The 26,526-nt window shown below is 64.8% G+C and overlaps 2 protein-coding genes across 4 annotated transcripts in view; both read left to right on the forward strand.

The window, feature by feature from the left end:
* LOC123347467 (sperm protamine P1-like) overlaps window positions 1-10,731 on the forward strand; it is a gene marked incomplete at its 5' end in the record, with an annotated part of 18,781 nt that extends 8,050 nt beyond the window's left edge. The window contains one exon of the mRNA XM_044984883.1: window positions 10,712-10,731. Coding sequence (XP_044840818.1) covers window positions 10,712-10,731 — 20 coding nt within the window. The remainder of the gene's footprint in view (window positions 1-10,711) is intronic.
* ZFHX2 (zinc finger homeobox 2) overlaps window positions 1-26,241 on the forward strand; it is a 38,314-nt gene extending 12,073 nt beyond the window's left edge. The window contains exons 1-10 of one of the 3 annotated variants that reach the window (XM_044985756.1): window positions 8,802-9,098; window positions 10,712-12,885; window positions 13,929-14,431; window positions 14,849-15,089; window positions 16,762-16,827; window positions 17,073-17,125; window positions 17,460-17,663; window positions 18,953-19,046; window positions 20,118-23,396; window positions 23,735-26,241. In XM_044985756.1, the coding sequence (XP_044841691.1) occupies window positions 10,767-12,885; window positions 13,929-14,431; window positions 14,849-15,089; window positions 16,762-16,827; window positions 17,073-17,125; window positions 17,460-17,663; window positions 18,953-19,046; window positions 20,118-23,396; window positions 23,735-24,507 (7,332 nt within the window). In that variant the 5' untranslated portion in view covers window positions 8,802-9,098; window positions 10,712-10,766 and the 3' untranslated portion in view covers window positions 24,508-26,241. Of the gene's footprint in view, window positions 1-8,801; window positions 9,099-10,711; window positions 12,886-13,928; window positions 14,432-14,848; window positions 15,090-16,761; window positions 16,828-17,072; window positions 17,126-17,459; window positions 17,664-18,952; window positions 19,047-20,117; window positions 23,397-23,734 lie in introns of those variants that run through there. The other 2 variants (XM_044985755.1, XM_044985757.1) reach the window with 2 other exon arrangements.
* Window positions 26,242-26,526: the final 285 nt, after the last annotated feature.

Consider the following 26,526-nt stretch of genomic DNA (forward strand, 5'->3'; position numbering starts at 1 on the left):
TCCTCTTCTCCGTCCCGTTCCCTCCTTCCTCCTCTTCTCCGTCCCGTTCCCTCCATCCTCCTCTTCTCCCTGCTTCGTTCCCTCCATCCTCCTCTTCTCCGTCCCGTTCCCTCCATCCTCCTCTTCTCCCTGCTTCGTTCCCTCCATCCTCCTCTTCTCCGTCCCGTTCCCTCCTTCCTCCTCTTCTCCCTGCTTCGTTCCCTCCATCCTCCTCTTCTCCGTCCCGTTCCCTCCATCCTCCTCTTCTCCCTGCTTCGTTCCCTCCATCCTCCTCTTCTCCGTCCCGTTCCCTCCATCCTCCTCTTCTCCCTGCTTCGTTCCCTCCATCCTCCTCTTCTCCGTCCCGTTCCCTCCATCCTCCTCTTCTCCCTGCTTCGTTCCCTCCTTCCTCCTCTTCTCCGTCCCGTTCCCTCCTTCCTCCTCTTCTCCGTCCCGTTCCCTCCATCCTCCTCTTCTCCCTGCTTCGTTCCCTCTTTCCTCCTCTTCTCAGTCCCGTTCCCTCCTTCCTCCTCTTCTCCCTGCTTCGTTCCCTCCATCCTCCTCTTCTCCGTCCCGTTCCCTCCTTCCTCCTCTTCTCCCTGCTTCGTTCCCTCCATCCTCCTCTTCTCCGTCCCGTTCCCTCCATCCTCCTCTTCTCCCTGCTTCGTTCCCTCCATCCTCCTCTTCTCCGTCCCGTTCCCTCCATCCTCCTCTTCTCCCTGCTTCGTTCCCTCCTTCCTCCTCTTCTCCGTCCCGTTCCCTCCTTCCTCCTCTTCTCCGTCCCGTTCCCTCCTTCCTCCTCTTCTCCCTGCTTCGTTCCCTCCATCCTCCTCTTCTCCGTCCCGTTCCCTCCATCCTCCTCTTCTCCCTGCTTCGTTCCCTCCATCCTCCTCTTCTCCGTCCCGTTCCCTCCTTCCTCCTCTTCTCCCTGCTTCGTTCCCTCCATCCTCCTCTTCTCCGTCCCGTTCCCTCCATCCTCCTCTTCTCCCTGCTTCGTTCCCTCCATCCTCCTCTTCTCCGTCCCATTCCCTCCATCCTCCTCTTCTCCCTGCTTCGTTCCCTCCATCCTCCTCTTCTCCGTCCCGTTCCCTCCATCCTCCTCTTCTCCCTGCTTCGTTCCCTCCATCCTCCTCTTCTCCGTCCCGTTCCCTCCATCCTCCTCTTCTCCCTGCTTCGTTCCCTCCTTCCTCCTCTTCTCCGTCCCGTTCCCTCCTTCCTCCTCTTCTCCCTGCTTCGTTCCCTCCATCCTCCACTTCTCCCTCCCGTTCCCTCCATCCTCCTCTTCTCTGTCCCGTTCCCTCCTTCCTCCTCTTCTCCCTGCTTCGTTCCCTCCATCCTCCTCTTCTCCCTGCTTCGTTCCCTCCATCCTCCTCTTCTCCATCCCGTTCCCTCCATCCTCCTCTTCTCCCTGCTTCGTTCCCTCCATCCTCCTCTTCTCCGTCCCGTTCCCTCCTTCCTCCTCTTCTCCGTCCCGTTCCCTCCATCCTCCTCTTCTCCCTGCTTCGTTCCCTCCATCCTCCTCTTCTCCGTCCCGTTCCCTCCTTCCTCCTCTTCTCCCTGCTTCGTTCCCTCCATCCTCCTCTTCTCCGTCCCGTTCCCTCCATCCTCCTCTTCTCCCTGCTTCGTTCCCTCCATCCTCCTCTTCTCCGTCCCGTTCCCTCCTTCCTCCTCTTCTCCCTGCTTCGTTCCCTCCATCCTCCTCTTCTCCGTCCCGTTCCCTCCATCCTCCTCTTCTCCCTGCTTCGTTCCCTCCATCCTCCTCTACTCCGTCCCGTTCCCTCCTTCCTCCTCTTCTCCCTGCTTCGTTCCCTCCATCCTCCTCTTCTCCGTCCCGTTCCCTCCTTCCTCCTCTTCTCCCTGCTTCGTTCCCTCCATCCTCCTCGTCTCGCCCCCGTCCCCTCCTTCCTCCTCTTCTCCCTGCTTCGTTCCCTCCATCCTCCTCTTCTCCGTCCCGTTCCCTCCATCCTCCTCTTCTCCCTGCTTCGTTCCCTCCATCCTCCTCTTCTCCGTCCCGTTCCCTCCATCCTCCTCTTCTCCCTGCTTCGTTCCCTCCATCCTCCTCTTCTCCGTCCCGTTCCCTCCATCCTCCTCTTCTCCCTGCTTCGTTCCCTCCATCCTCCTCTTCTCCGTCCCGTTCCCTCCATCCTCCTCTTCTCCCTGCTTCGTTCCCTCCATCCTCCTCTTCTCCGTCCCGTTCCCTCCTTCCTCCTCTTCTCCCTGCTTCGTTCCCTCCATCCTCCTCTTCTCCGTCCCGTTCCCTCCTTCCTCCTCTTCTCCCTGCTTCGTTCCCTCCATCCTCCTCTTCTCCGTCCCGTTCCCTCCATCCTCCTCTTCTCCCTCCTTCGTTCCCTCCATCCTCCTCTTCTCCGTCCCGTTCCCTCCATCCTCCTCTTCTCCCTGCTTCGTTCCCTCCTTCCTCCTCTTCTCTGTCCCGTTCCCTCCTTCCTCCTCTTCTCCCTGCTTCGTTCCCTCCATCCTCCTCTTCTCCGTCCCGTTCCCTCCATCCTCCTCTTCTCCCTGCTTCGTTCCCTCCATCCTCCTCTTCTCCGTCCCGTTCCCTCCTTCCTCCTCTTCTCCCTGCTTCGTTCCCTCCATCCTCCTCTTCTCTGTCCCGTTCCCTCCATCCTCCTCTTCTCCCTGCTTTGTTCCCTCCATCCTCCTCTTCTCCGTCCCGTTCCCTCCTTCCTCCTCTTCTCCGTCCCGTTCCCTCCATCCTCCTCTTCTCCCTGTTTCGTTCCCTCCATCCTCCTCTTCTCCGTCCCGTTCCCTCCATCCTCCTCTTCTCCCTGCTTCGTTCCCTCCATCCTCCTCTTCTCCGTCCCGTTCCCTCCATCCTCCTCTTCTCCCTGCTTCGTTCCCTCCATCCTCCTCTTCTCCGTCCCGTTCCCTCCATCCTCCTCTTCTCCCTGCTTCGTTCCCTCCATCCTCCTCTTCTCTATCCCGTTCCCTCCTTCCTCCTCTTCTCCCTGCTTCGTTCCCTCCATCCTCCTCTGTCCCGTTCCCTCCTTCCTCCTCTTCTCTGTCCCGTTCCCTCCTTCCTCCTCTTCTCCCTGCTTCGTTCCCTCCATCCTCCTCTTCTCCGTCCCGTTCCCTCCTTCCTCCTCTTCTCCCTGCTTCGTTCCCTCCATCCTCCTCTTCTTCGTCCCGTTCCCTCCATCCTACTCTTCTCCCTGCTTCGTTCCCTCCATCCTCCTCTTCTCTGTCCCGTTCCCTCCATCCTCCTCTTCTCCCTGCTTCGTTCCCTCCATCCTCCTCTTCTCCGTCCCGTTCCCTCCTTCCTCCTCTTCTCCCTGTTTCGTTCCCTCCATCCTCCTCTTCTCCGTCCCGTTCCCTCCTTCCTCCTCTTCTCCCTGCTTCGTTCCCTCCATCCTCCTCTTCTCCATCCCGTTCCCTCCATCCTCCTCTTCTCCCTGCTTCGTTCCCTCCATCCTCCTCTTCTCCGTCCCGTTCCCTCCTTCCTCCTCTTCTCCCTGCTTCGTTCCCTCCATCCTCCTCTTCTCCGTCCCGTTCCCTCCATCCTCCTCTTCTCCCTGCTTCATTCCCTCCATCCTCCTCTTCTCCGTCCCGTTACCGCCTTCCTCCTCTTCTCCCTGCTTCGTTCCCTCCATCCTCCTCTTCTCCGTCCTGTTCCCTCCTTCCTCCTCTTCTCCCTGCTTCGTTCCCTCCATCCTCCTCTGTCCCGTTCCCTCCTTCCTCCTCTTCTCCCTGCTTCGTTCCCTCCATCCTCCTCTTCTCCCTGCTTCGTTCCCTCCATCCTCCTCTTCTCTGTCCTGTTCCCTCCATCCTCCTCTTCTCCCTGCTTCGTTCCCTCCTTCCTCCTCTTCTCCGTTCCATTCCCTCCATCCTCCTCTTCTCCCTGCTTCGTTCCCTCCATCCTCCTCTTCTCTGTCCCGTTCCCTCCTTCCTCCTCTTCTCCCTGCTTCGTTCCCTCCATCCTCCTCTTCTCCGTCCCGTTCCCTCCTTCCTCCTCTTCTCCCTGCTTCGTTCCCTCCTTCCTCCTCTTCTCCGTCCCGTTCCCTCCATCCTCCTCTTCTCCCTGCTTCGTTCCCTCCATCCTCCTCTTCTCCGTCCCGTTCCCTCCATCCTCCTCTTCTCCCTGCTTCGTTCCCTCCATCCTCCTCTTCTCTGTCCCGTTCCCTCCTTCCTCCTCTTCTCCCTGCTTCCTTCCCTCCATCCTCCTCTTCTCCGTCCCGTTCCCTCCTTCCTCCTCTTCTCCCTGCTTCGTTTCCTCCCTCCTCCTCTTTTCCCTGCTTTGTTCCGTCCATCCTCCTCTTCTCCGTCCCGTTCCCTCCATCCTCCTCTTCTCCCTGCTTCGTTCCCTCCATCCTCCTCTTCTCCGTCCCGTTCCCTCCATCCTCCTCTTCTCCCTGCTTCGTTCCCTCCATCCTCCTCTTCTCCGTCCCATTCCCTCCTTCCTCCTCTTCTCCCTGCTTCGTTCCCTCCATCCTCCTCTTCTCCGTCCCGTTCCCTCCTTCCTCCTCTTCTCCCTGCTTCGTTCCCTCCATCCTCCTCTTCTCCGTCCCGTTCCCTCCATCCTTCTCTTCTCCCTGCTTCGTTCCCTCCATCCTCCTCTTCTCTGTCCCGTTCCCTCCTTCCTCCTCTTCTCCCTGCTTCGTTCCCTCCATCCTCCTCTGTCCCGTTCCCTCCTTCCTCCTCTTCTCCCTGCTTCGTTCCCTCCATCCTCCTCTTCTCTGTCCTGTTCCCTCCATCCTCCTCTTCTCCCTGCTTCGTTCCCTCCTTCCTCCTCTTCTCCGTCCCGTTCCCTCCATCCTCCTCTTCTCCCTGCTTCGTTCCCTCCATCCTCCTCTTCTCTGTCCCGTTCCCTCCATCCTCCTCTTCTCCCTGCTTCGTTCCCTCCTTCCTCCTCTTCTCCGTCCCGTTCCCTCCATCCTCCTCTTCTCCCTGCTTCGTTCCCTCCATCCTCCTCTTCTCTGTCCCGTTCCCTCCATCCTCCTCTTCTCCCTGCTTCGTTCCCTCCTTCCTCCTCTTCTCCGTCCCGTTCCCTCCATCCTCCTCTTCTCCCTGCTTCGTTCCCTCCATCCTCCTCTTCTCTGTCCCGTTCCCTCCATCCTCCTCTTCTCCCTGCTTCGTTCCCTCCATCCTCCTCTTCTCCGTCCCGTTCCCTCCTTCCTCCTCTTCTCCCTGCTTCGTTCCCTCCATCCTACTCTTCTCCGTCCCGTTCCCTCCTTCCTCCTCTTCTCCCTGCTTCGTTCCCTCCATCCTCCTCTTCTCTGTCCCGTTCCCTCCTTCCTCCTCTTCTCCCTGCTTCGTTCCCTCCATCCTCCTCTTCTCTGTCCCGTTCCCTCCTTCCTCCTCTTCTCCCTGCTTCGTTCCCTCCATCCTCCTCTTCTCCGTCCCGTTCCCTCCATCCTCCTCTTCTCCCTGCTTCGTTCCCTCCATCCTCCTCTTCTCCCTGCTTCGTTCCCTCCATCCTCCTCTTCTCCGTCCCGTTCCCTCCATCCTCCTCTTCTCCCTGCTTCGTTCCCTCCATCCTCCTCTTCTCCGTCCCGTTCCCTCCATCCTCCTCTTCTCCCTGCTTCGTTCCCTCCATCCTCCTCTGTCCCGTTCCCTCCTTCCTCCTCTTCTCCCTGCTTCGTTCCCTCCATCCTCCTCTTCTCCGTCCCGTTCCCTCCATCCTCCTCTTCTCCCTGCTTCGTTCCCTCCATCCTCCTCTGTCCCGTTCCCTCCTTCCTCCTCTTCCTGCTTCGTTCCCTCCATCCTCCTCTTCTCCGTCCCGTTCCCTCCTTCCTCCTCTTCTCCCTGCTTCGTTCCCTCCATCCTCCTCTTCTCCGACCCGTTCCCTCCTTCCTCCTCTTCTCCCTGCTTCGTTCCTTCCATCCTCCTCTTCTGTCCCGTTCCCTCCTTCCTCCTCTTCCTGCTTCGTTCCCTCCATCCTCCTCTTCTCCGTCCCGTTCCCTCCATCCTCCTCTTCTCCCTGCTTCGTTCCCTCCATCCTCCTCTTCTCCGTCCCGTTCCCTCCATCCTCCTCTTCTCCCTGCTTCGTTCCCTCCATCCTCCTCTTCTCCGTCCCATTCCCTCCTTCCTCCTCTTCTCCCTGCTTCGTTCCCTCCCTCCTCCTCTTTTCCCTGCTTTGTTCCGTCCATCCTCCTCTTCTCCCTCCCGTTCCCTCCATCCTCCTCTTCTCCCTGCTTCGTTCCCTCCATCCTCCTCTTCTCCGTCCCGTTCCCTTCATCCTCCTCTTCTCCCTGCTTCGTTCCCTCCATCCTCCTCTTCTCCGTCCCGTTCCCTTCTTCCTCCTCTTCTCCCTGCTTCCTTCCCTCCATCCTCCTCTTCTCCGTCCCGTTCCCTCCTTCCTCCTCTTCTCCCTGCTTCGTTCCCTCCTTCCTCCTCTTCTCCGTCCCGTTCCCTCCTTCCTCCTCTTCTCCCTGCTTCGTTCCCTCCATCCTCCTCTTCTCCGTCCCGTTCCCTCCTTCCTCCTCTTCTCCCTGCTTCGTTCCCTCCTTCCTCCTCTTCTCCGTCCCGTTCCCTCCATCCTCCTCTTCTCCGTCCCATTCCCTCCCTCCTCCTCTTTTCCCTGCTTTGTTCCCTCCATCCTCCTCTTCTCCGTCCCGTTCCCTCCATCCTCCTCTTCTCCCTGCTTCGTTCCCTCCATCCTCCTCTTCTCCGTCCCGTTCCCTCCTTCCTCCTCTTCTCCCTGCTTCGTTCCCTCCATCCGCCTCTTCTCCCTGCTTCGTTCCCTCCATCCTCCTCTTCTCCGTCCCGTTCCCTCCATCCTCCTCTTCTCCCTGCTTCGTTCCCTCCATCCTCCTCTTCTCTGTCCTGTTCCCTCCATCCTCCTCTTCTCCCTGCTTCGTTCCCTCCATCCTCCTCTTCTCTGTCCCGTTCCCTCCATCCTCCTCTTCTCCCTGCTTCGTTCCCTCCATCCTCCTCTTCTCCGTCCCGTTCCTCCATCCTCTTCTCCCTGCTTCGTTCCCTCCATCCTCCTCTTCTCTGTCCCGTTCCCTCCTTCCTCCTCTTCTCCCTGCTTCGTTCCCTCCATCCTCCTCTTCTCCGTGCTTCGTTCCCTCCATCCTCCTCTTCTCTGTCCCGTTCCCTCCTTCCTCCTCTTCTCCCTGCTTCGTTCCCTCCATCCTCCTCTTCTCCGTCCCGTTCCTCCATCCTCTTCTCCCTGCTTCGTTCCCTCCATCCTCCTCTTCTCCGTCCCGTTCCTTCCTTCCTCCTCTTCTCCCTGCTTCGTTCCCTCCATCCTCTCTTCTCCGTCCCGTTCCCTCCATCCTCCTCTTCTCCCTGCTTCGTTCCCTCCATCCTCCTCTTCTCCGTCCCGTTCCCTTCATCCTCCTCTTCTCCCTGCTTCGTTCCCTCCATCCTCCTCTTCTCTGTCCCATTCCCTCCTTCCTCCTCTTCTCCCTGCTTCGTTCCCTCCATCCTCCTCTTCTCTATCCCGTTCCCTCCTTCCTCCTCTTCTCCCTGCTTCGTTCCCTCCATCCTCCTCTTCTCTGTCCCGTTCCCTCCATCCTCCTCTTCTCCCTGCTTTGTTCCCTCCATCCTCCTCTTCTCCGTCCCGTTCCCTCCTTCCTCCTCTTCTCCGTCCCGTTCCCTCCATCCTCCTCTTCTCCCTGTTTCGTTCCCTCCATCCTCCTCTTCTCCGTCCCGTTCCCTCCTTCCTCCTCTTCTCCGTCCCGTTCCCTCCATCCTCCTCTTCTCCCTGCTTCGTTCCCTCCATCCTCCTCTTCTCCGTCCCGTTCCCTCCATCCTCCTCTTCTCCCTGCTTCGTTCCCTCCATCCTCCTCTTCTCCGTCCCGTTCCCTCCATCCTCCTCTTCTCCCTGCTTCGTTCCCTCCATCCTCCTCTTCTCCGTCCCGTTCCCTCCTTCCTCCTCTTCTCCCTGCTTCGTTCCCTCCATCCTCCTCTTCTCTGTCCCGTTCCCTCCTTCCTTCTGTTCTCCCTGCTTCGTTCCCTCCATCCTCCTCTTCTCTGTCCCGTTCCCTCCATCCTCCTCTTCTCCCTGCTTCGTTCCCTCCATCCTCCTCTTCTCCGTCCCGTTCCCTCCATCCTCCTCTTCTCCCTGCTTCGTTCCCTCCATCCTCCTCTTCTCCGTCCCGTTCCCTCCTTCCTCCTCTTCTCCCTGCTTCGTTCCCTCCATCCTCCTCTTCTCTGTCCCGTTCCCTCCATCCTCCTCTTCTCCCTGCTTCGTTTCCTCCATCCTCTCTTCTCCGTCCCGTTCCCTCCATCGTCCTCTTCTCCCTGCTTCGTTCCCTCCATCCTCCTCTTCTCCGTCCCGTTCCCTTCATCCTCCTCTTCTCCCTGCTTCGTTCCCTCCATCCTCCTCTTCTCTGTCCCATTCCCTCCTTCCTCCTCTTCTCCCTGCTTCGTTCCCTCCATCCTCCTCTTCTCCGTCCCGTTCCCTCCATCCTCCTCTTCTCCCTCCTACGTTCCCTCCATCCTCCTCTTCTCCCTGCTTCGTTCCCTCCATCCTCCTCTTCTCCGTCCCGTTCCCTCCATCCTCCTCTTCTCCCTCCTTCGTTCCCTCCATCCTCCTCTTCTCCCTGCTTCGTTCCCTCCATCCTCCTCCTCTCCGTCCCGTTCCCTCCATCCTCCTCTTCTCCCTGCTTCGTTCCCTCCATCCTCCTCTTCTCCGTCCCGTTCCCTCCTTCCTCCTCTTCTCCCTGCTTCGTTCCCTCCATCCTCCTCTTCTCCGTCCCGTTCCCTCCATCCTCCTCTTCTCCCTGCTTCGTTCCCTCCATCCTCCTCTTCTCCGTCCCGTTCCCTCCTTCCTCCTCTTCTCCCTGCTTCGTTCCCTCCTTCCTCCTCTTCTCCGTCCCGTTCCCTCCATGCTCGTCTTCTCCGTCCCGTTCCCTCCTTCCTTCTCCATTTCCTTCATTCTCTCCTTCCCTGTCTCTTGCGTCCCCTCCCTCCGTCCCTCTTTCTGTCTCATTCCTTCCATCCGTCCGTCCGGCTTCTGCCTCCAACCCTCTTCTCCAGCCTTTCGCTCTCCCCAGCTCGCCACTGGCCCGCTCCCTGCAGCCGCCCCTTCCCCTCCATCCAGCGCCTGTTTCCTTCCCTCCATCTCTCCCTCCCCCACGCCGCTCCCTTTGTGTCGCTGATAAGAAATACAAGGCCCAGGCTAATTACCCGCCTGCCGCTGGCTCCTTAATGAGGTGATTTGCATCCACAAGACTCCCCTCCCCCCCCCCGCCTGGAACTCCCCTTCCCCTAGCCTGGAGCGGAGCAATGAAAGGGGGGGGGCGGGGGGGAAGGGATGGGTAGGAATGAATCCCTGTGTATGGCCTCCTCTCCGCGTCCGTCCGTCCATCCACCCCCGGCACCCACCCACCTGTCCCCACCCACTCCCTGCACCCACCCACCTACCCATCCATCCATCTCCATACAGCCCCTCCCTCCCTCCATCCATCCTTCCACCCACCCATCTGTCCCCTCCCACTCCCTGCACCCATCCATCCTCCTATACGTCCATCCACCCCCGGCACCCACCCACCTGTCCCCACCCACTCCCTGCACCCACCCACCTACCCATCCATCCATCTCCATACAGCCCCTCCCTCCCTCCCTCCATCCTTCCACCCACCCATCTGTCCCCTCCCACTCCCTGCACCCATCCATCCTCCTATACGTCCATCCACCCCCGGCACCCACCCACCTGTCCCCACCCACTCCCTGCACCCACCCACCTACCCATCCATCCATCTCCATACAGCCCCTCCCTCCCTCCATCCATCCTTTCACCCACCCATCTGTCCCCTCCCACTCCCTGCACCCATCCATCCTCCTATACGTCCATCCACCCCCGGCACCCACCCACCCACCTGTCCGGCCCCTGCACCCATCCATCCTCCCATACATCCATCCACCCCCGGCACCCACCCACCTGTCCCCATCCACCCCCTGCACCCACCCATCCTCCTATACGTCCATCCACCCCCTGCACCCACCCACCTGTCCCCATCCACCCCCTGCACCCACCCATCCTCCTATACATCCATCCACCCCCTGCACCCACCCACCTGTTCCCACCCACTCCCTGCACCCATCCACCTACCCATCCATCCATCTCCATACAGCCCCTCCCTCCCTCCCCATACTCTCTATCTAATCTATCTATATCGATCTATCTATCCCCCCCACCCCACCCCCGCTCTCTCTAGGAGGTGGAGGTGCATTTTGCAGCTCTTCGGCCTGGTTCCCCCTGAGCAGGCTGGTCTCAGGCTCTCCTGCCCTGGCATTTGTGTCCCTCAGCCCAAGCCCACCAAGTGCCCCCAGTGGTTCTCAGCCCCTCCCCTCCCCCCCCAGTGGCTCCCAGCCTGTGTCCAGCTCCATTTGCAATGGAAATTCCTCCTCCAGCCTGGGTGACTCTTATTTGCAATTTAAATACCACCCCCCTCCCCCACCAGTCCCTCCCCAGCCGGTACCCCAATCCTCCAGCCAGTGCCCCATGGAGGGGACAGGCCCCATGTCCCATCCCCCCCGCCCCCCCGAACCAGCCAGTGCCCAGCCCTGGGGCCGGACAGGAGCCGGTGCCCCCTACAGGGGATGGGTGCAGCGGAGTCCGGGGGCGCTGGTGTGGGGGGATGCAGCACAGTCGCTGCCCCTCGGGGGCTCTGCTCCCCCTTCCTCACTCTATGAGCCTCGTCGGGTCCCGGCTGAGGGACGGGGGAGGGGACAGGAGGGAGGAGGGGATGGGGGGGTAGGGGGATCCCAAACACTCCCTTTTTCTCACCCTCCCTCTCTCACTCTGTTCCCCCCCCCCCCGCAGAGTCTCGGCTCCTGCGCTGAGATGACCCCTCCACGCTCCTCCTGCCTCCACCGCCATGGACGCTCCCTCTAACTCTGCCTCCTCCTCCTCCTCCTCCGCCCCCCGGGCCGACGGGCAGGATGCCAGGGCTGCGGGCTGGCCACCTCAGGACCCCTCCGCCCCTCCAGCCACCAAAGAACCCTCCCTGCCGGACCCCCCCTCCACCTCCCCTTGCCCTGCTGAGACCATGAGGCCCAGCCCCGTCCCCCAGCCGGAACCGGGCCCCGCCAATCTCCCAGCGGCCATCTTGTCCGCCCCACAACTCCAGGCAGGCTTCGGCCTAGTAGCACCAAGCCCATCCCTCCTCCATTCCTCCGCCCCCAGGGAAGATGCCAAGGAGGAGGAGGAAGAAGAAGGCGATGATGATGATGATGAAGAGGATGCGGAAGATGGTGGCAGCACAGCCCATCTGCTCTTCTTCCCTGATGGCTCAGCCTATCTCCTCAGCGGCGGCCATGTTCTCTTACCAAAGGGCTACCCTGGCGCCACGGCAACCCTGCCGGTGTCCACCCTCCACGTCCAAGATGGCGGCCCCAACCAAGGCTTTACGTCTACTGACCAAATGTCCCAGAATACCTCAGCGCCGGGCGAGCAGCCCCCTTCCGGCGCCTTCCACAGCTACCGACTAGCCAGGGCCTCTGCTCCCACCACCTCTGCCAAAAACTCTCCCACCGAACCCAAAGATGCCGTCACTGACGGGGAGGGGGAAGCCAAAGTTGGCCAAGAGGAAGAACCATCATGGCCACCCTGGCTGTGCTTGGCCTGCCGTCTCTCCTTCCGACAGGGCCGCTCCTTGGCAGCCCATGCCCTCTCAGCCCATGGGGTGCGGCTCAGCCCCGGGGAGCGCCGGGCCCTGTCCCGCGGAGTCCCCGCCATGCTCCAGGGCACTGCCCTCAGCTTCCTAGAACCAAATAACCCCACCAGCGGGGTGGACCTCAGCGCCGGAATGTGTAGTGGATGGGTGAATGTAATGGAGGAGGAGGAGGAGGAGGAGAGAAGCCCCCGAGAAGGACGCAAGCCACCCGATGCCAAAGATTCAAGGGCCGGCAGCGTGGACTGGGCCAACGGGGGAGAGGAGGAGGAGAAGGCTGAAGGCAGGAAGGAAGAAGAGGATGGGCTGAGGCTTCTGCTGGACCAAAGCTCACAGGGCCAAAGCCCACCCAGAGGCGCCAATGTCCCGGATGACTCACCACTAGGGAAGGCCAACACTGAGGTCACTGTTGGGTTGGCCAACACCGAGCTTAGCAACGAGGCCACCAGCGAGTCCAATGTTGGGTTGGCCAACAGCAGGGTCCACCCCAACACTGGAGGGGTCCCTATTGGCTTTGGGGATGATTACACGGCCATGGCCTATCCTGGGCTCAGCCTCTCTGGCCACATGTCCCTGCTGCATTCCCGCAACTCCTGCAAAACCCTCAAGTGCCCCAAATGCAACTGGCACTACAAGTACCAGCAGACCTTGGATGTCCACATGAAGGAGAAGCATCCCGAGAGCAACAGCCACTGCGCCTACTGCAGTGCCGGAGGCCCCCACCCGCGCCTGGCCCGGGGTGAGAGCTACAACTGTGGCTACAAGCCATACCGCTGTGAGGCTTGCAACTACTCCACCACCACCAAGGGCAACCTCAGCATCCACATGCAGTCGGACAAGCATCTAGCCAATCTTCAGGGTTTCCAGGCCAACACGAGCGGCGGGGCCCAGCCAGTGCCCCCAGCCACCCCCACAGCCCCGACCCCGGTAGCCCCTGAGGAGAAAGAGACCAAGAGCAAGACGTCCTGGCAGTGCAAAGTCTGCAGCTATGAGACCGGCATCTCCCGCAACCTTCGCATCCACATGACATCGGAAAAGCACATGCAGAATGTGCTTCTCCTCCACCAAGGGCTGCCATTGGCCTTGCCCGGGCTCCTGGGACAGCCAGGGGGCAGCAGTGGGGGGAAACAGCAGCCGCAGACCGAGCTCTTCCAGTTCTATGGGGTGCAGGCTCTGGGTCACCACCACGGCCACCACCATGCAGGAGCCACCGGCGCCGTCCCGGGACTGCGGGTGGAGAAGCCCATGGAACCAGCACAGCTGCTGCTCAATGGCTTCCACCCACTGGGTCCTGCTGGGAGGAAGGGGGCGGTTTCAGCACCAGGTAAGGGGCTGCGGCCCTTTGCCTCACACGATGTCTTCACATCTCTCACTGTCACCACCATCACCACCAGTGACCATCTGCCCACACTGTGCCCCCTTTTCCACACGGTAGTTAATTTTGGGTGAGTTGGCCAACAGAGGGGTCAATGTTGGGTTGGCCAACAACTGAGTCAACATTGGGTTGGCCAACAATGGGGTCCAACTTCAGGATGGCCATCAATAGGGGGATCCCTGTTCAGATGCTCCCATGTCTCTCCTTCCTCCCCATGTCCACCCCACCAGTGAGCTCCATGCCCCCTTCCCAACCCTACTCCCACCTCTGAGAGCCCCATCCCCTCCCTCCTGCTCCATCCCACCACTCCCCTTCCTCCTTCCCTGGGGAAGGACTCTGATAACCTGGAGGGGCTGGAAAGGCTGGGATTCCCCAAGAGAGTTTGTGGGGGCAGCAGGGAAAATGTCTTTTCAGGTCAATATTAACAGATTTCATCCATTCTCTTCTGTCTATTTTCTCTCTACATTTTGCTCTATCTTTCTTTTCCTTCCTTCCTTCCTTCCACTTTCATTTTTTATTCATTCCTGTTTTTTCTTTTGTTCTTTCCTTTTCTCTCTCATTCATTAATTCATTCATTGTTTCTTACCCGTTCTCTTTCTTGTAAATTAATTTGTTCTTTCATTCCTCCTTTCTTGCTCACACACATTCATTCTTTCTCTCTTTCTTCTCTCATTCATTCTTTCAATTGTTTCCCCTTTCTGGCTGTCTTTCTTGCTCATTTTTTTCAATCCTCATTTCTTCCTGTTTCATTTGTTCATTCTCTTTGTCTTCTCTCTCCCTCGTTTGTTCATTCTTTCTTTCTCTCTTTTATTCATTCTCTCTTGTTCATTTTCTTTCAATTTCTTATTCATTCTTTATTCCTTTCTTTTGCATTTGTTCTTCCCTTTCCTGTCATTCTTTCTTCCTTTTCCTCGTTCCTTTTTCGCTCATTCATTCTTCCTTTTCCTCTTTCTCTTTTCCCTTGTCTTGTTCTCTCTCTGCCCCGCCCCCAGCGGCTCCGGTGCCACTTTCCCCATCCCTATGTCCTCTGCCCGCCCTGGCCCCTGCCTCCCCCCCTCTGGCTGCGCCGGTGGCATCGGAGCGGCTCTTCGGCTGCCTGGTGTGCCAGCGCTTCGGCACGGACAGTGTGGAGGAGTTACTTCGCCACTCCACAGCTCCGCGCCGGCTGCCCGAGGCTGAGTGGAAGGAGGTGGCGGGGGATCTCCACCGCTGCCGGCTCTGCGCCTACGGCACCCAGCTCAAGGCCAACTTCCAGCTGCACCTCAAGACCGACAAGCACGCCCACAAGTACCAGCTGGCCGCCCACCTGCGCGAGGGGGGCGGGGCCCTGCCCACCGCCACCCCCGGAGGGGCAGAGCTGCAGCCTGGCCCCGCCCCTGCCCCGCCCCCCCTCCACCTGCGCTGCAACCTCTGCGACTACGAGACCAACAGCAAGGAGAAGATGCGGCTGCACGTGCGGGGGGCGGGGCACGAGGAGGGCGAGCGAAGCTACAAGGTGAGGGGGTGGGGCTACGGGGAAGGGGGGGCGTCACGGTAAGGATGAGGCGGAGCTGTGGGAAGGGGCGGAGCTGTGGGAGGAGGCAGGTCTAGGGATGGGGGGGCCAAGAAGATGGCAAGCTAAGATCCAAGGTGAGCAGGGGCGGGGCTCCAGCAGAAGGGGCGGGGCTACAGCAGAAGGGGCGGGGCATGAGGGGTGTGAATGGGCTATGAGAGGGCGCGGCCCCCATGCGTTGCAGGCGGGGAATGAAAGGTGAGGGCGTGGCAACCAGGCATGGGGGGGAGGCAGCCAACAGAGCGGGGACCCATCGGTTCTGGGGGGGAGGGGAGTGCTGGGGGGAGGGATATACACTGGGGGGGGCAGGGTTGGGGGGGACTCCCCCCAACCCCTCTGATCTCTCTCTCCCCACCCCAGTTCCTGCTGGAGTTGGAGGTGTCGGCACCGGGTCCCGACCCCCCCCACTTCCACTGCCTGCTCTGCAACACCACCGCTCCTTCCTGCCTCGCCATGTTGCGGCACCTGCGGGCCCCCCGGCACCGCGACGCCCAGGGCCAGCACCGCCTCCACCTGCTGCAGGGCGGGCGACCCACAGACGAGGGCACCGTGGCCCTGGAGAGATGCATCCGCCTGGCCGAGCCCGTGCCACGGAGCACCGGTACCCAGGGGCTGCGGGTCGGGAGTGAGGGGCACCGGCAGCGCATGGGGCTGTGGGTCGGGAGTGAGGGGCACCGGCAGCGCATGGGGCTGCGGGTCGGGAGTGAGGGGCACCGGCAGCGCATGGGGCTGCGGGTCGGGAGTGAGGGGCACCGGCAGCGCATGGGGCTGTGGGTTGGGAGTGAGGGACGTCGTCACGGCCGCTCTTCCCCACCCCCCTTGGGGGCTAATTCTCCTGCCGCCCTGGGACACATTCAAGCGCGAAGCGGCTGCGGAGAAACGCTCCCCTCCTAATGGATTATGACAGACACCGGGACTCGTTGCCTAGCAACCAGCAGGGAGAACGAAGGAACGGAAAAAAATGAGCGAGAGAAAGAGAGAAATTATCTCTCTGTGTAACTGACAGCCCCTGCGAGGGTCCCCAGGCCCAGAGTCTGCCCCCCCTTCCCGACCCCCTGAACCTGGGGGGCTGCGGGTCGGGAGTGAGGGGCACTGGCAAGGCTGGGGGGCAGGGCTGGGCTAGCAGGGGGCTGCGGGTCGGGAGTGAGGGGCACCGGCAGGGTTGGGGGAGCCCAGGGCTGGGCTGGCAGGGGCTGCGGGTCGGGAGTGAGGGGCACCGGCAGAGCTGGGGGGCAGGGGCTGCGGGTCGGGAGTGAGGGGCACCGGCAGGGCCGGGGGGCAGGGCTGGGCAGGCAGGGGACTGTGGGTCGGGAGTGAGGGGCACCGGCAGGGCCGGGGGGCAGGGCTGGGCTGGCAGGGGCTGCGGGTCGGGAGTGAGGGGCACCGGCAGGGCTGGGGTGGGAGCAGGGGCTGCGGGTCGGGAGTGAGGGGCACCAGCAGGGTTGGGGGAGCCCAGGGCTGGGCTGGCAGGGGCTGCGGGTCGGGAGTGAGGGGCACCAGCAGGGTTGGGGGAGCCCAGGGCTGGGGTGGTTGCAGGGGCTGCGGGTCGGGAGTGAGGGGCACCGGCAGGGTTGGGGGAGCCCAGGGCTGGGCTGGCAGGGGCTGCGGGTCGGGAGTGAGGGGCACCGGCAGGGCTGGGGTGGGAGCAGGGGCTGCGGGTCGGGAGTGAGGGGCACCAGCAGGGTTGGGGGAGCCCAGGGCTGGGCTGGCAGGGGCTGCGGGTCGGGAGTGAGGGGCACCGGCAGGGCTGGGGTGGTTGCAGGGGCTGCGGGTCGGGAGTGAGGGGCACCAGCAGGGTTGGGGGAGCCCAGGGCTGGGCTGGCAGGGGCTGCGGGTCGGGAGTGAGGGGCACCGGCAGGGCTGGGGTGGTTGCAGGGGCTGCGGGTCGGGAGTGAGGGGCACCGGCAGGGCTGGGGTGGGATCAGGGGCTGCGGGTCGGGAGTGAGGGGCACCAGCAGGGTGGGGGGAGCCCAGGGCTGGGCTGGCAGGGGGCTGCGGGTCGGGAGTGAGGGGCACCAGCAGGGTGGGGGGAAGCCCAGGGCTGGGCTGGCAGGGGGCTGCGGGTCGGGAGTGAGGGGCACCAGCAGGGTGGGGGGAGCCCAGGGCTGGGCTGGCAGGGGGCTGCGGGTCGGGAGTGAGGGGCACCATCTGGTTCTGGGGCCAGTGTAACAAAGGCGAGGCAGGGATGGGGGGAGAGTTTCATCAATCCCATCATGCCCCTGGCCCCACCCCACTGCTCCCGCTCCCCTAACCCAGCCCGTCTGCCCCCCCAGGGAAGGAATCAGCGTCTGAGCCCACGACCCCCGAGAAAGAGACTCTGAACAAAGCCCCGCCCCCAGGTGAGTGGCCCCTCCCCCTCAGGACGCCTGGGTTCCTGCCCCCCATGTGAGATTCCAGCTTTGCCCTCCTGGGCAGCGGGTATCCTAGGCTGGGGGACCCCGCACGGGCTCCGCCCTCTCCCCCAGAGGCGGGGGGAGGGGTGCTCGGGGGGAGGGGAGCCCCAGGGGGGGGTTCGGGGGGCAGGTTGGGTGGGAGGGGAGGGCAGACAGAGCCAGTGACTAACCCCCCCCCACACCCACTGCAGGACTGGACGAGACAGAGCCGAAGAGCCGAGCAGCGGGGGAAACCCAGACCACGGTGAGCACCCCAAGTGGGAGGGGGCGACTCCCCATCCCGGACGCCTGGGTCCAATCCTGGTCCCTCCACCATGCCCCAAGGCCTGACAGCTGCCCGAGTCTCTCCCCCGTCCCGGACTCCTGGGTCCCCTTTGCCCATCCCTGTCTCTCCCTGCCCCACCCCCTGGGACCAGGAGCTGCAGGACAGATGTCCCGGATTCCTGGATCCACTCTCTGGTCTCGGATTCCTGGGTCCCTTTCCCCCATCCCGGACGCCTGAGTCCTTTCCACGTGTCCCAAATGCCTGGGCCCCTCCCGTATGGTCTGACGACTCCTCTCTCCGCCCGCCCCCCCAGGTGTTCTGCTGCCCGTACTGCAGCTACGTGAGCCGGGCGCCGGCGGGGGTGCGCAGCCACGCCGTATCCCAGCATGCCCTGCAGCCGACCTACCGGTGCCCGCTGTGCCAGGAGGAGCAGCTGGTGGGCAGAGGCAGCCTGCGCGCCCACCTCAGCCACGGCCACAACGTGGTGCCCGAGTGCGTGGAGAAGCTGCTGCTCGTGGTGAGCGCCCCCTAGTGCCGGGCTGGGACCCCCCGACCCAGCGCCCCCTAGTGCCGGGCTGGGACCCCCCAAACCAGTGCCCCCCAGTGCCGGGCTGGGAACCCCCCGACCCAGCGCCCCCTAGTGCTGGGCAGGGACCCCCCAAACCAGCGCCCCCTAGTGCCGGGCTGGGACCCCCCGACCCAGCGTCCCCTAGTGCTGGGCTGGGACCTCCCCGACACAGCGCCCCCTAGTGCCGGGCTGGGACCCCCCGACACAGCGCCCCCTAGTGCCGGGCTGGGACCCCCCGACACAGCGCCCCCTAGTGCCGGGCTGGGACCCCCCCCGACACAGCGCCCCCTAGTGCCGGGCTGGGACCCCCCGACACAGCGCCCCCTAGTGCCGGGCTGGGACCCCCTGACACAGCGCCCCCTAGTGCCGGGCTGGGACCATCCCCGGCACAGCGCCCCCTAGTGCCGGGCTGGGACCCCCCCGACACAGCGCCGCCCTGTGCCGGGCTGGGACCCCCCAACACAGCGCCCCCTAGTGCCGGGCTGGGACCCCCCGACCCAGCGCCCCCCAGTGCCGGGCTGGGACCCCCCGACCCAGCGCCCCCTAGTGCCGGGCTGGGACCCCCCGACCGAGCGCCCCCCAGTGCCGGGCTGGGACCCCATAGCACAGCGCCCCCTAGTGCCGGGCTGGGACCCCCCGACACAGAGCCCCCCAGTGCCGGGCTGGGACCCCCCCGACCCACCGCCCCCCTTTGCCGGGCTGGGACCCCCCAGACCCTGCGCCCCCCAGTGCCGGGCTGGGACCCCCCAACACAGCGCCCCCTCGTGCCGGGCTGGGACCCCCCGACCCAGCGCCCCCTAGTGCCGGGCTGGGACCCCCCGACCCAGCGCCCCCTAGTGCCGGGCTGGGACCCCCCGACCCAGCGCCCCCCAGTGCCGGGCTGGGACCCCCCGACCCAGCGCCCCCTAGTGCCGGGCTGGGACCCCCCGACCCAGCGCCCCCCAGTGCCGGGCTGGGACCCCATAGCACAGCGCCCCCTAGTGCCGGGCTGGGACCCCCCGACACAGAGCCCCCCAGTGCCGGGCTGGGACCCCCCCGACCCAGCGCCCCCCAGTGCCGGGCTGGGACCCCATAGCACAGCGCCCCCCAGTGCCGGGCTGGGACCCCCTGACACTGCGCCCCCTAGTGCCGGGCTGGGACCCCCTGACACTGCGCCCCCCAGGGCCAGGGGGGAGACGGGGTCCGGGCCTGGTGTAACTTTCCGCTCGTTTAATTCTCCGGTTCCCGTCTCTCCCCAGGCCACCACTGTGGAGATGAACTTTGCCACCAAAGTCCTACCCAGCCCGTCCCCAAACCCTGAGTGCGGGGGGGAGTGTGAACTGGCACCCACAGGTGAGCACCCCCTGGGGCCGGGCGGGGAGACGGGGCACAGCCGGACCCCCTGGCACAGCGCCCCCTGGGGCCGGGCGGGGAGATGGGGCGGGACCGGGACCTGCTGGCACGGCGCCCCCTGGGGCCGGGCGGGGAGACGGGGCGGGACCGGGACCCCCTGGCACAGCGCCCCCTGGGGCCGGGCGGGGAGATGGGGCGGGACCGGGACCTCCTGGCACAGCGCCCCCTGGGGCCGGGCGGGGAGACGGGGCGGGACCGGGACCCCCTGGCACGGCGCCCCCTGGGGCCGGGCGGGGAGATGGGGCAAGACCGGGACCCCCTGGCACAGCGCCCCCTGGTGCCGGGCGGGGAGACGGGGCGGGACCGGGACCCCCTGGCACGGCGCCCCCTGGTGCCAGATGGGGAGATGGGGCGGGATCGGGACCTGCTGGCACAGCGCCTCCTGGGGCTGTGTGGGGAGATGGGGCAAGACCGGGACCCCCTGGCACAGTGCCCGCTGGGACTGGGCGGGGAGATGGGGTGGGACCGGGACCTCCTGGCACAGCGCCTCCTGGGGCTGTGTGGGGAGATGGGGCAGTGTGGGGACCCCCTGGGGCCGGGCGGGGAGATGGGGCGGGACCGGGACCCCCTGGCACAGCGCCCCCTGGGGCTGGGCGGGGAGATGGGGTGGGACCGGGACCCCCTGGCACAGCGCCCCCTGGGGCCAGACGGGGAGATGGGGTAGTGTGGGCACCCCCTGGGGCCGGGCGGGGAGATGGGGCGGGACCGGGACCCCCTGGCACGGCGCCCCCTGGGGCCGGGCGGGGAGATGGGGCGGGACCGGGACCCCCTGGCACGGCGCCCCCTGGGGCCGGGCGGGGAGATGGGGCAGTGTGGGGAGATGGGGCACGGCCGGGACCCGTCCTGGGGCTGGGCTGGGAGACGGAAGATGGCCAGGGAGTCCGGAGGGAATTGGGGATGGGGGAGGATTCTCCCCGGGGGGACTGGAGTGGGGGTATATGGGGGGATTCCTCCCCAGAACCGCCTCCATTATTGATCCCCCCACACCTTTCTCTCGCTCCCCCCCTGCAGCGCCCCCTGCTGGAGATGCCGCCACCTCAGCTCCCCTCCCCGCCGCCCCCTCCCCCCCTCCTCCAGCGGCTGACCTGCCCCCCACACCCTGCCCAGCCTCCCCCCCGGCTCCGAAGGCCGACGACAGGGAGGAGGAAGCCCCTGTCCAGCTTCCCGCCCCCCCTGAAGAGCAGCAGCGCCCCCCCGAGACCTCGCCAGCCCTGCAGGACCCCCGGCACCCCCTGTCCTACCGGAAAGCCACCAATTTCGCCCTGGACAAGTTCCTGGACCCGTCGCGGCCGTACAAGTGCACGGTGTGCAAAGAATCCTTCACCCAGAAGAACATCCTGCTGGTCCACTACAACTCCGTCTCCCACCTCCATAAGATGAAGAAGGCTTCAGCCGACCCTACCGCCCCTTCCCGGGGCGACTCGGGGGGCCCCGGTGCCCCCCAGCCCTCCTCCGACAAGCCCTACAAATGCACCACGTGCCGGGTGTCCTACAACCAGAGCTCCACCCTCGAGATCCACATGCGCTCGGTGCTCCACCAGACCCGCTCCCGGGTGGCCAAGGCGGAGGCCGCCAGCAAAGGAGAGGCGCCGGAGGCGGGGGAGGCGGGGGAGGCAGCCCCGGCCCCCCTCACCGAAGCTGAGCCCCCCAAGATCCTGGAGGTGCCGACGGCGCTGCCGTTCCCAGCACCCCTCTTCTCCCCGCCGCTGCTGCCGCAGTTCCCGGTTGTGCCGGAATCCCTCCTCAAGCTGCAACAGCAGCAGCTCCTCCTGCCCTTCTACCTGCACGACCTCAAGGGGGCGCCCAAGCTCGCGCTGGCAGCGCCGGCCCTGGCCCTGCCGGCCCCGGCGGCCCCGCTGATCCTGGCTCCGCCCAAGGAGCCGCCCCTGCCGCCGCCGCCCCCGCCGCCTGCCCCAGCCAAACCGGAGACGGAGGAGGACGCTGGCGGAGAGGAAGCCAACGTGGCCTCCCACCCGGCGGCCAAGGCTCTGCTGGAGAACTTTGGCTTCGAGCTGGTGATCCAGTACAACGAGGGCAAGCAGGGGGCGGGGGGCGCGGCTCCCCCTCCAGTGGCCCCGCTGCCCCGCCCGCCAGCCGAGAAGCTGCGGTGCGGCACGTGCGGGAAGGTCTTCTCCAACATGCTCATCCTGAAGACGCACGAGGAACATGTTCACCGGCGCTTCCTGCCCTTTGAGGCCCTCAGCCGCTACGCCGCCCAGTTCCGGAAGAGCTACGACAGCATGTACCCACCCGCCGAGGGCACTGCCCCTGCAGAGACACCCCCGGTGCCCCCCGGCATCTCCCCTCTCTGCCCACCCTTCCTGATGCAGCCAGTGCCAGTGGTGGTGCCCCCGGCACTGCCCGAAGCCGAAGGGCGGTGGGTCCAGGGTGAGGAAGAGGAAGCAGGGACGGACCCATCCCGGGACGGTCTGTCGAGCCGGCGGTTCTCCCGCACCAAATTCACCGAGTTCCAATCGCAGGCTCTCCAGTCCTTCTTTGAAGCCAGCGCCTACCCCAAGGACAGCGAGGTGGAGCGTCTCTCCGTCCTCCTGGGCTTGGCCAACCGGGTCATCGTGGTGTGGTTCCAGAATGCCCGGCAGAAGGCCCGGAAGAATGGTGCCGAGGCTGGGGGTGCCGGAGGGGACACCGTCACCAACCAACCCAGCTGTAAGAAATGCCAAGCCACCTACCGGTGCATCTTCGACCTGGTGCGGCATCTCAAGAAATGCTATGACGACCGGCCCTCAGCGGAAGGCAATGAGGAGGAGGAGGAGGAAGGAGAGGAAGAGCCAGAGGAAGAGGAGCCGGAGGAAGAGCCCGAGCCACCAGCTGAGGACGAGGAGGAGGAAGATGAGGAAGAGGCACCAAGGGGTGATGGAGACCCCAAGGAAGATCAGCCAGTGAGTGATGGAGCCATGGAGCCCCTGGAGAGCAAGGCCCCCACATTCTCCTCCGATCCACCAGGCGCCCATGGCTCAGCACTCCTGGCCCCTCATGACCCGCTGCCGGAGCTGCCCCGCAGCCAGGGGGCGCCCATGAAGAGGAAGCACGAGGATGGGAGCCAGTCGCCGGGCGGCGGGAGCGGCGGCGAAGGGGAGCCTCCGCGAGACAAGCGTCTCCGCACCACCATCCTCCCGGAGCAGCTGGACGTCCTCTACCGCTGGTACGTGCAGGACTCAAACCCCACCCGCAAGATGCTGGACTGTATCTCGGAGGAGGTGGGGCTCAAGAAACGGGTGGTGCAGGTGTGGTTCCAAAACACCCGTGCAAGGGAACGCAAGGGGCAATTCCGGTGCAGCGCCAGTGCCGGGATCCCCCCCATCAAGACCTCCCCATCCTGTTCCTTGGCCAAGTTGAGTCCTGGTGGCGGGATGGCCAACGTCTCTGGTGGCGGGACCTCCAACGTCTCCGGTGGTGGGACAACCAACGTCTCTGGTGGCAGGATGGCCAACGTCTCTGGTGGCGGGACAACCAGTGTCTCCAGTGGCGGGGCCTCCAGTGTCTCCGGTGGCGGGACGGCCAACATCTCCAGTGGCGGGATGGCCAACATCTCCATTGGCGGGACGGCCAGTGTCTCTGGTGGCGGGACGGCCAACGTCTCCAGTGGCGGGACGGCCAATGTCTCCGGTGGCGGGATGGCCAATGTCTCTGATGGCGTCTCTGACAGTGGGACAGCCAGTGTCCCCTACAGCATCAACCAGGCTGAGCCGGATCCGTCAGAGCTGAACGAAGCCCAGAGCCCATCCGGCGGCGATCTGAGTGACTCTTCTTCCTCCTCTTCCTCCTCCTTGGCCGATCCGGAGTCGCCAGGCGGGCATGGGCGGGCGTTGGAGGGGGTGGCCGGGCTGGATCTGCTGGGCCAGCGCCGCTACCGGACCCAGATGTCCAGCCTGCAGCTGAAGATCATGAAGGCGTGTTATGAGGCCTACCGAACGCCCACCATGCAGGAGTGCGAGGTGCTGGGTGAGGAGATCGGCCTGCCCAAGAGGGTCATCCAGGTCTGGTTCCAGAATGCCCGGGCCAAAGAGAAGAAGGCCAAGGCGGCCTTGGCTGAGGGGGGCCCTGGGGCTCCCTCCGAGGGCCCCCCTGAGCCTCGGGCTGAGTGCCCCGTCTGCCAGGTCAAGTACGACTTCTACGTCTCCTGCCGTGGCCACCTGTTCTCCCGTGGCCACCTGGCCCGGCTCAAGGAGGCCGTGCAGGCCCAGCTGCGCAGCGAGGGCCATGATGGGGCGCCAGGGCCCCCGCTCCCGCCCGTCCCCCCTGGAGCCCCCCCAGGAGCCGGCACTGCAGGTGAGTGGCAGGATGTGGAGAGGTGAGTGGGGTCAGTGGGGGGAGGGGAAGGGGCTTCCCCGTCCCTGCTTCCAGTGTCCTCCCACATGCCCCCACGCCTCTACATCGCCCCTCCCCCCTCGCCCCGGGCCCACCCACCGTCCCCCTTTCCTGTCCCCCTTCCACGTGCTCCCCCTCCCTCTCCTCTAGCAGTGCCCCTCCCCCATTTCCCTCCCCCTTCCCAACTTCCTGCCCTCTCTGGGCCCCCATCGGGTGGGGGGGGAGAGTGGGACTGGGGGGGGCAGGGATATTCAGCCCACCATGGTGACCTCCCCTCCCCGTCCCCCTCCTCTGAGCAGGCCCCTCCGCCGCCCCCGGCACCGGACTCCTGGGTTCCACGCCGCCAGGACATCCCTTACCTCAGAGCCAGCTCAGCTCGGCGCCGGAGCCCCCCCGAGAGACCCAGCCGGAGCCGGGAGCCGCCAGCGCGTCGGTCGCCGGAGCCGCCAGACTTCCCAGCACCGTGGCCAACCCCGCCCTAAAGCCCCTGAAGGGTTTGAAGCCGCCGGTGCCCGCGCTCCTGGGCGCCCAGTTCCTGCCCTTCTCCGTGCCAGCGGGCGCCCCGGCCTCCCTGTTCAGCGCCCCGCTGCCCGGCGGCTACTTCCAGCAGCTGTACGGCATGAAGACGGGGCTGTTCCCCATGAACCCCGTCATACCTCAGACCCTCATCAGCCTGCTGCCCGCCCCCGAGGCCCCCGCGCCGGCCGGGGTCTCCACGGTGGACGTGACCCACCGCTACCTGTGCCGCCAGTGCAAGGCGGCGTTCGAGGGGGAGGCGGCGGCCGCGGCCCACCAGGCCGGCTTCTGCTACTACGGCCAGCCGGCGCCGGCGCCGCTGCGCGTGCCCGTCTGCACCTACCACTGCCTGGCGTGCGAGGTGCTGGTCAGCGGGCGGGAGGCGCTGGGGGCCCACCTCCGCTCCAGCGCCCACCGCCGCAAGGCCGGCCCCGCCCCCGCCGCCGGCCCCGCCCCCGGCCCCGCCCCGGCCTTTGCCAAAGAGGAAGCAAAGTTACCTCACTCGGACCCCAGCCCAAAAAGCAACTCTACCTCGACCACGCTTCTAGCTTTATGAACAGCGCGGGGAGCAGCTGGAGACGGGGGGCGCCTGGAGCCCCCCGCCCCGCCCTGCCCTGGGGAACCGCCTCCCAGCCCCCAAACCCCCCCACCCTGGAACACCCACTGCCAGCTCCCTCCCAACCTGCTCCTGGCTGCCTCCCCAGACCTAGATACCAACCCCCCCTACCCAAATACCCCCTTGCCCCCGCATACTCCAGCCCGGATGGAGGGAGCTGGCACTTCTGAGTGCATGTGCGGGGGGGGGTGAATTCAAAGCACCCCCCCCGCCTTCGAGGTTGGCAAGATGCCCACACATGTGCTAGACGTGTTCCCAACACAGCTGGCCCCCAGACACCCCCTCCTCTCCGCACATGTGTCAGGCATGTTCCCACCATGCAGGCTCCCCCAAAGGCCCCACACATGCTCCCCGTGTGTCCATCCGTGTATCACGGGTGGCGCCCCAGACTCTGCCCGCCCCACACATAACATAAGACAGGGCTTCCACATGACCCACCCCCCCAGCCTCCCTTCCCCCCCATGCCAACTCCCAGGTGCCCCCCAGGCTGCCCCCCCAGCACATGCCCCATACTGTTACCCATCAAGACAGGCCAAAACCAAAACTCAACTCAACGGACAGCATGAGAGACAAACTCAAGGAAACGAAAAAGGGGGGGGCAACCTCTGGCCCCCCCATCCGTCCCCCCGATATCCTGCCTCTCCCCCCCTCGAGCATGCTCCGCCCATTGTGTACAGAACTCGTCGGGACGGACGGACAGACAGACACTGGCTGCAGCCCCAACCAAACAGGAGACCGGGGGCCCATCCCCCCTCCAGTCTCTCTCCTCACGGCCGAGGGTTTTGCGGGACCAGCCCTCGCTCCCCAATTTTTCCGGGGCGACCCGGGGTGGGGAGGAGGGCGTGGATCAACAGACGCTTCCCCACCCCCACCCTTCAAAGGCTTTAAAAGATCCCCACGCGCCCGGTTCCCCACCCCAAAAAACCGCATCCCACCCAGCTGCCGGACGGGGAACGAATCCCCCCCCCTTCCGCCCGCCGCCCTGCGAAGCCAAAGCTTCTCCGACCGTGGCACCACAACCAAAAATCCCACCAACCACACGACGGCCCGAGCGAGGACCTGACAGACGCCCCCAGCCCCAAAGGAGAACTCAGCCCCACGCCGCCCCCCAGCGTCCGACGGCGAAGGGTTCCCCCCTGCCCGGCCTCGGCCCGTCGGGTTGGCGTTGATGCCCGTCACCGGGGCGGGTGTTTTTAAGCTTTCGCCCGTGTCCCCCGCACCCCAGGATCGAGTCATTTGGCCGACGGGAAGGGGCCGTTTTCTGCGCCCGCTCGTCGCCGTGAACCAAACGAACTACAAAGCGCGGGAGGGGGTGGAAAGTGGGGGGGGCGGGGAATAAGACTTGGGCCTGTGCCCCCCCCGTCTCCACCCCGCCCTCCCCACCGGAGCACCAAAAACAACCCGGCGTTTGTTGTGTATTTAAAGAACGGGGGGGACAAGGGCAACGGAAATAAAAGGAATTGAAAATAAAGGCTCGGAAAGCGAAGCGGGTCGGGGGGGTCGGGTCCCGGAGCGGCTGAGCAAAGGGGGGGGGAGATGGTGGAGATTCCCACGGTTTAGACCTGTCCTCTGGCTCCGCCTCCTGTGGAAGGAGCCCCGCCCCCTCTGGGCTGACTCCACCCCCTTCCTAGCTCTGCCCCTTTCCCTGCTCTCCCCACTCGTCCTGCAGCCACTCGCCCCTTCGCCCAGTGACCCCCCCACCCCTCCTCAATCAGCCCCGCCCCCTTCGCCCAGTGACCCCCCCACCCCTCCTCAATCAGCCCCGCCCCCTTCGCCCAGTGACCCCACCCCTCCTCAATCAGCCCCGCCCCCTTCTCCCAGTGACCCCCCACCCCTCCTCAATCAGCCCCACCCCCTTCGCCCAGTGACCCCAACCTCCTCAATCAGCCCCGCCCCCTTCTCCCAGTGACCCCACCCCTCCTCAATCAGCCCCGCCCCCTTCGCCCAGTGACCCCACCC

Source organism: Mauremys mutica, chromosome 13 (genome assembly GCF_020497125.1).
Source record: "Mauremys mutica isolate MM-2020 ecotype Southern chromosome 13, ASM2049712v1, whole genome shotgun sequence".
NCBI classification, from domain to species: Eukaryota; Metazoa; Chordata; order Testudines; family Geoemydidae; genus Mauremys; species Mauremys mutica.